General features: G+C 43.4%; 1 protein-coding gene across 1 annotated transcript; it reads left to right on the top strand.

Annotated features, from left to right (window-relative positions):
• The first annotated feature begins 7028 nt into the window (after positions 1 to 7028).
• On the top strand, positions 7029 to 8380 carry ptf1a (pancreas associated transcription factor 1a). The gene is made up of 2 exons (XM_006806188.3): positions 7029 to 7715; positions 7922 to 8380. Exons 1-2 carry the CDS (start codon positions 7103 to 7105, stop codon positions 8122 to 8124), a joined length of 816 nt encoding a protein of 271 aa, XP_006806251.1. The 5' UTR covers positions 7029 to 7102; the 3' UTR covers positions 8125 to 8380.
• Positions 8381 to 8611: the final 231 nt, after the last annotated feature.

The following is an 8611-nucleotide window of genomic DNA, read 5'->3' as shown; positions in this document are numbered from 1 at the left end:
TCTTCCAGTCCCAGAAGAAATGAGCCTTAGGATTGCGAAGAACAACCAAAGCAGCTTGGTCGGGCTCACCGCTCACCTACTGCGAGGAGGAGGAGGATGGTCTCTGACGAGTGTCTATCCATTGGTAAGGACACTTTGTTTACTCCTGTACCTGGCAGGCGTGATCTTTTGCCCGCCAGTAACTGGAGGAATATTGGTCGGCAAGATAAGTAATATTAACTTATGTGTTCAGCTAAACTCATTGTAAGCGCTCACACTCACTCTTGTCAAGAACCTATTGACTCTGGAGCAGAACAAAACATGATCGATCATTGGTTAAAGCTCAGCATTTCTCTAATCCCTGCAAGTGTCTACCTTTAATGGCACCAGGCGCCCAGGAAAAAATAGTCTGTTTTTGTTCGATGCACCCAACTTTCCCCTGGTCCTTGGGTTCCTTTGGTTGAATACACACAATCCCAACATAGACTTGTTGAACGGCAGGATATCTGGTTGGAGCTTAAAGCCAAAAGAATTGGCTATAACTCAGTCCTCCCCTGCTGAGCTGCCTAATCTAACCTCTGTCCCTGACCTTGCTGAAGTATTCAAGGATTTATCCCTCTCTCTTCAGCCATACAGTTTTTATCACTGTGGCATTGACTTTCTGCCTGGGGCTCTATTACCCACGAGCCATCTGTACAGCCTGCTGATGCCTTGATGGAGAAGTACTTTATGAATTCACTAGCAGCAGGGATAATCCACGTCCCCTTTGGTTGCAGGAATGTTTATCGTGCGTAAAGTTTACCATTTGGTAGGTATATGGAAGGGGGCGAATGGAGGACTGCCTTCAGCACCTCGGTCATCTTGGTCATTTCGAGTATGTGGGCGTGTCATTTGGTCTTTCTAATGCCCCCGCTGTGTTTCAGGCCCTTGTGTTCAACATTCTCAGGGACTTAATTAATCATTTTGTAGCTTGATGATATCCTCTTCTTTAAGTTTTAGAGCATGAGGTTCACTTCCCCCAAGTCTTGAATGTTCAGTCTATGTTCAGTCTCTTTCCTCTGATAGATCCTGGATAAAGGTCAGTTGTGAGCAGATCCTGCCAACATTGGTGTAATAGCTGGAGCCATTGAATGGGGAAAATGATTTTAAAGATTTCTAGCATTTGCAAACTTTTACTGGCACTTTATCTGTGACTTCAGACGCATTGCAGTCTTGTTAATACTGTGACATCCAAATAGAAAACATCAAACCAGAGATGCTTGACTTCTTGGTGTAACTCATATACCAACACGTTCTCACTCCCAAAGCGTAACATTTTACGCTAGGTGACAAATCGTCAACATATTACGTTTTCGGCTACCCACCACGTTCCTAAATGACGACCTTGGAAAAATGAGGAAAAATGAGAACCGTATGGACTCAATCTACACATGTTCGCTCTTTTTCTTCAAATTGCTTAGAAACACGCTATTTAACATCATTAAAGTCATGGTTAACCTCAGGAAAAAGGTTATGGTTAGGGCTGGAATACAGGGCTGGAACGTCTATTACCGCGGGAGTGTCATTGCACTGGATTTCAGCCATAACCCGCCGCGTACCATAAGAACGCCGAAGGTCTCCTTTCACGTTCCTCAGGAACGCCGCGGGACGTGACAAAACGTCGGCAAGTTACGCCTCGGGAGTGAGAACGGGCTACCGCATAAGCTGGAGATGAAACGGCTTTGCAATACCTCATCAGGTCCCCATTTAGCCCGGAAAAATACTTTCCCATGTGTTTATACCCCACTAATGTGGGAATAATTGGGTGGCTGTAGCTCAGGAGGTAGAGCAGGTCACCTACTGATCGGAAGGTTGGTGGTTCGATCCTTGGCTCCTCCAGTCTGCATGTCAAGTATCCTTGGGCAAGATACTAACCCCAAGTTGCTCTCCGATGCGTCCATCGGAGTATGAATGTGTGTGAATGTAGTTAGATAGCACTAAGTATAGATAAAGTGCTTGTGAGAATGTGTGTGATTGGGTGAATGTGGCATGTTGTATAGAGAGAGTAGAAAAGCGCTATATAAGAATCAGTCCATTTACTAATGTCATTCAATTTCTCCCATCGTTTATGTTTTGTCCTTTGTCTCTTTGTCTGCTTATTCCCCTCACCCCCAACCAGTTGCAGCAGATGGCGGTCTCTCCCTGGGAATGCTTGTATTGGAGGTTTCTTCCTGTTAAAAAGGAGATTTTCCTTCCCACTCTTGCCAAGTGCTCACTGGCGATCACCTGATTGTTAGGTTATTATTATTTTAGAGTTGTCTGTCCATGCACTACTTCCATTCTGATTACATGTGGCGAGACTCTCAGGCCTGCTTGGTGCTTGTGCAGCAGCTCACATGCTGATAGCCTGTGACCTGCTTTTATCACTGTGTACATATATGCATGCTTGAGCCTGTGGGGTGGAAGGAGAGACACAGGATGGAGGTAATAAGGATGCATCATAGACTGTAATGTGTTTGGTTTGCAGATGTGTAGAATGGTGCTGCTTCACATTTGCACTGTCCTCTCTGACAGATGTTGTTTGGTCGAATGACTTAAAACTGACTTTGCCATAAATGCCAATTAATATCTGATTTTTCTATTCCAGCCATTCTCACTTCTTCTTGTCAGGGTTGGGGGGGGGGGTGTATAGCCTATCCCACCTTTGACTGACTGTCCTATCATTTAAGTAAGTCAGACTCTGGATTCAATTATTTCTCATACTTTGTAATAGCTGCAGGTTTCTTGCTGATTTCACCTGTGTGAGAAGGACTGCAAAAACAAATAAGTACATCTAAACTGAAATTAAATTTATTCTTCAAAGACGAATGAAGCAAAGGTTCTTCTAGATCCACGTCCCTTACAGTGCTGAAAAAGTATTTGCCCTCTTCCTTACAATATGTTTTCTTTCTTTTCACATATTTGTCACAATTCAATTCAATTCAATTCAATTTTATTTATATAGCGCCAAATCACAACAAAAGTCGCCTCAAGGCGCTTCATAGATACAGAGAAAAACCCAACAATCATATGACCCCCTATGAGCAGCACTTTGGCAACAGTGGGAAGGAAAAACTCCCTTTTAACAGGAAGAAACCTCCAGCAGAACCAGGCTCAGGGAGGGGCGGGGCCATCTGCTGTGATTGGTTGGGGTGAGAGAAGGAAGACAGGATAAAAGAACTTTTGTCTTTATGGCAGTGACTTTTTCACACACAATTAGATGTTTGGAGACCTATTTTTTACCTCTTAAAAAACAAAATCATTTATAAAGTGCATACTTGGCTTATCTTTGACGAATGCTAAAATGTGTTTGATGATCTCACATTCAGTAATAAATACAAAAGCACTTAGATGTATATTACAGGTGCTTGTGTGGATGAGATGTGTTTATAGGAAGCAGTCCGTTTCTCATTGCTTTAAAAGGTTATAAGTCCAAAAAACCTTCAATAATACAAAACAAATGTTATAAATTGGTGTATAGTTGTATTTGAAAAGTGGAGCACTGACAATGTTCACTTAAACTTTCTGTTTATTAGAACACACACATTGTGGTCTCTGCATTTCTTGATCAAATGCCAAGTCATGGGTTAATATTTTACTCAAACTTTAATCTTCTGTTAAACAGATATTTAACCAAACAGTTTACTGTCAGTATCAGCTTGTATAAATGCTTAACCGCTTTAAAAATACTAAAATCCTCTAACATGTTGCAGAGGACATCGCCCATGAATGATGTTTCAAACATTAAGATTAATATACTCTGAAAGCTAATTGAGTTTCATATTTGCAACAAATGATTTTGATGAGGTAATAACTCAAGTTAAAATAGATTTCCACATCGACTAAGCCAGGGAGAGATGAAAGCAGTTGCCTTAAAGCAAAGGTTACTGATGGTTGAAGATACTGATCAAGTTGTTAAATTACTGCTCAGTAAATCCCATTAATTTGTTTTAGTCACCCAGATGGATAATCCCCTGTAGGAAGAGATTACAAGGATTAAGCACTGAATCATTGTGCGGCAGGATTAGCTCCACACATTCATCTGCCACAGCTCACTTTCTGGATTTCTTTTTCACCGTCAGAACGCTGCTCATTGGCACTGCGGCACTGAGACTGCAACACATGTACGTGTGACAAGACACTCAGAGGATGAGTTTGATTAGACCTGATATCATTTAACTTGAAAAATTATTAAAATTATAATTAATTTTTTTTTATTACTTAAAACAAAATTATTTTAAGATTGTCATTTTTTTAATGTAACAATGATTGAAATGATTTCCTGACAGCTCACAAACTCACACAATGGATGAAATCACGTGATGTATAAATGGAGCTGAAAGTGATTCCTCTTAATAAAGAATGATTTCCTGTCATGTCCTAAATTGTATCTTTCTTGGAAACTTAAAGAAGAAAATAAAGAATTAGAATTATAAATTATAAATTCTTTAGAATTATAAAGAATTAAAGAAAATAAAATTAGAAAACAACAACCCCCCCCCCACACACACACAAATATAACAATAATAATGATGAATAAATAGAGACTTAACCGTTTATTCACTTTTCATATTTTTAAGGCTAGAATCTGTTTTTAATGCTTTTTTATTTAAGCTGACTTAAAGGACGTTTAAATAATAATAAAGAAGTTTGACTCATGATAATCAGTTGTAAACGCTAGAAAAGCAGGCGAGTCATTTATTTAAGTTTCTATTTTAGATTCTGTTACGTTTACGTCACGAGCAGGTGCGCGTTTTTTTTTTGTTTGTTTTTTTTTTTGTTTTTTTTTTTGTACACCCACTACTCCTCGCGTGCACATCGTGGTCGGTGTGGCCGGTTGTTAATGCACCGTCCAGTCTGCTGCATGCTGCAGACCGAGGGACCGCATGGGAACTTGAACACTTGCTGCGCTCGCGCAGGTCGGCCCGTTCAGAGCCACTCTGCGTTTATCAATGACGTTGCGTGGAGCGCGCGGTCACGGCGTGTTAAAAACCTGCACGGTTCATCATTTGGTTTTCAGCAATGGGAGGGGTGACACACACACACACACACACACGCACACACGCTTTTGTAGTATGTCAGTGCAAACACACAGGCGCTGTTGTCTTACTGACAGAGTGGTAATCACGGGGTGTCCGAGACGGAGGACTGTTTTTTCTTTGCTAGCGAGACACAAGCAAATTCCAGAAGCCGAAGCTCGCAAACGTCAACATCCTTAAAGCACAAAGTAGAAATTTCGTTTCGATTTCATATCTAACTGCAGTCAATCCACGCTCGTCACGTGGATTTCCAGACAGGATCCAGCTACATGAAGAAAGATGTGCTTAGAGAACAGGCTGCAGGTCTTCGTTTGTTCACACATTTTCACAAACAGACTTCGCGTAAAGGAGCTGTGCAGGCCCACGTTTAGTCCAGAAGCGAGCGCGCGCGTCCTGCAGACGACTTTAGAGGATGCGCGTGCGGAAGTGTCGGGCCCACAGCTTCATCACGCAGACAGCAACACAGTCTCATTTACATCGCGACGTGTTGCATTGAAGGCGATGAGGACGCAAGTGGCCTTCTTCCCACGGCCGCGGCTTTCCATCTCTCCGCCGATGTCCACACACGCAGTGCGCGCGCACGTAGCCTGCCTGCAGAAGGTCCCTTCTGTCCGCAGAACAAAGTGAGTGTTTGCAGTGAATGGCGTGAATAGACGCGCATTTACAGACCGGCGGGCAGTCTTCTTCGGTACACCGGGGTGCGCTCATTTGTCGCGTGTGTCAATGAGGCGCGCGCTCCGGGGCCCACCACTGTGCTTTTATTTGTCAACCAGTCCTCCCAGTCAAACCCGCACTGGCTGGCACAAGTGGCGCATCGACCGCTCTGCTGGTGCACTTATTTACTGCGGCAGCGCTGCCCACTTACTGTTGGATAAATGACACAGCCGCACTCGCGCGCGCACGGTTTCCCCTCATTGTTAGAGCGGGAATAGACAAACGACTGAAACCTGCCAGACTTCCATCTCTGAAAAAGCTCACCAAGTACAAGCCGAGCGTGTGTGACCGTCTCCCTGTAGCTGCGTCCAAAAAGGAAGACTAAAAGTGACTTTCAGCTGAGGCCATAAATGGAGTGTGACGGAAAAAGGATATTATTATGTTTATCATCGCTGTCGCGTGCTGCCTGTGACGCACTGCCCGCCTGTTTTAATTGAAATTTAAGTGAAATTCATTCAATTGAAACTGACTGTTAAGAAAAAGAAATTGTGACTGTAACAACAACAACAACAACAATAATAGGTTGTTTGTTTCTCTGTGTTAGCCTTGCAATAGACTGGCCACCTGTACAGGGGTTACCCCGCCTTTCCCCCAGCGGGGTAACCCCCCACCCTCCCCACGACCCTGATAAGGTTAGTGGAAAAAAACTGATGGATAATAATAATAATAATAATAATAATAATAATAATAATAATAATATGAATAATATGAATAATATGAATAATAATAATTTAGATATCTTTTTGAATACGTCATCCAGTCACGGAGCTCATGAATGTTGGACTGTACCGACTGTTGCTCATCATCTTCTAATACTTGTTTTTATTTATTTTATTTAATTTTTTATTTTTGCTCATTGTGATTCTTTAATTAGACAACGAACAAACAAATGAAGGAATAAAGAAACCTCGCTGTAACTGCTCAGTTGTGACGGGTTTAAGACGTCAATTTGCGCATTTTATGAAACATGTTGTAGCAAATGGAGCGTTCATGGAACATGTGCCCAAAAAAAGATTTCATTAAACTGTATAAACGTTCTTTGTTGTGCACAGGTGACAGCGTGGGGCTGTTGAGCGCGGTCCAGCTGGTGGAGCTCAGTTAAGACGTCAGAGCGAGCTCGGACAGCGGGGACAAGGGGCGTGGTTTGGGGACTATCTCGAGGTGCGCCTCACGGACCGAGCTGTGATTGGTTGGCCCGCCTGGCAAACGGCACGCGACTATGGATGTCGCTATAAAGAACCCTCGCGTGCCTGTTCTTCAGCTAAAAGTTCAGCTAGTGCAGAGCGCGAGCACAGTGTCAAAGGAAAGACGGGTGTGATTGTTTCCTCGGTAACAGCAGGAAGAAAACAAACATGGATGGGGTGCTGGACCCTTTCTCTGGACTCGACTCTTTCTCCTCCCCTCCTTATTTCGACGATGACGAGTTTTTCACCGACCAGTCCTCTCGAGATGGACACTTGGAGACGGATGACTTTCTGGATGACGAAGTGGACTTCCTCTCGGGTAATTTTCAAGACTATTACAGCAAAGACGGCAGAGCACCGCCTCACGATGGAGACTACGACATCGGCAACCTGTCCTTCTCCTCGTCGTCCTCCGTCTTCTCCTACGGCTGCGCAGACAGCACGCCGGAGCTGTCTCCTCGGATGGGCCATCACGGCGGGCCGTTGCTGAAGCGCAGGAGGCGGATGAGGTCTGAGATGGAGATGCAGCAGCTGAGGCAGGCGGCCAACGTCAGGGAGCGGCGGAGGATGCAGTCCATCAATGACGCGTTCGAGGGCCTGCGCTCCCACATCCCCACTCTGCCCTACGAGAAGAGACTCTCTAAAGTGGACACTCTGCGGCTGGCCATCGGCTACATCAACTTCCTGGCTGAGCTCGTGCAGTCTGACCTTCCTATTAGAAACTCCAGCAGCGACATGCACGCGCAGCCCAAGAAAGTAATCATCTGCCACAGAGGAACAAGTGAGTGTTTTTACCGTGGTCGTGATGGAACCAAGCCTGCCTTTATGCGTAATAAGAGACTCGTGGGCGCATCTAATTCTAATCAGACAATCGTCAGATTTATGGTGTCATGAAAAAAGCAAAATAAAACAAAGCCAAAAAAGTGGTGCGGAAATTAAAATAAACAAGTATGAACATTGTATTCATTTTTGCTTTTCCCCCTCCAGGGTCCCCCTCGCCAAGCGACCCCGACTACGGCCTGCCTCCGCTGGCCGGTCACTCGCTGTCTTGGTCGGATGAAAAGCAGCTCCGGGAGCAGAACATCATCCGTACCGCAAAAGTCTGGACACCGGAGGACCCCCGAAAACTGCACAGTAAAGCGGGCCTCACAGACATCGAAAACGAGCCTCCCTTCAACCTGGTGGCCTGAACAGCAGCACGAGCCTCGCGCCGTGGAAATGTGACGACTGTAAAGTGTATCACGCTATTGTCTGTTAATGTGAAAAGGAGCATGTGAGCTGATTTTACAGTTTTACATACGGGCCTCAGTGCTGTACATAGTTTTATCATGTTGATAATTTTATTTTTGTAATTCAAGCAGCTGGCAATCATGTATTTATTTTGTTTCACAGGTGATAATATATGTTTTAATTTAAATGTACTGTAAGACAAAATGTATTTTTATATCGGTCCACAATGATTTATATTTATACGCTCTCTTCAAATAAAAGAACCAACTGATAAGAAGACTATTGTTGTTATTATTATTATTATTATTATTATTATTATTATTATTATTATTATTATTATTATTATTATTATTATTGCTGTGTAAACATTTCTGTGTTCACAGAAGATGAAACTACACACATGTTTAAATGTTTAGCGCCAGTCTTACTGAAAACGTCTCAGGTTTG

This window comes from Neolamprologus brichardi, chromosome 14, assembly GCF_056152115.1.
Source record: "Neolamprologus brichardi isolate AB-2024 chromosome 14, ASM5615211v1, whole genome shotgun sequence".
In the NCBI taxonomy this organism is placed as follows: domain Eukaryota; kingdom Metazoa; phylum Chordata; class Actinopteri; order Cichliformes; family Cichlidae; genus Neolamprologus; species Neolamprologus brichardi.
The sequence above is the reverse complement of the archived record's forward strand: the minus strand, read 5'-3'. Positions and strand labels throughout refer to the sequence as shown.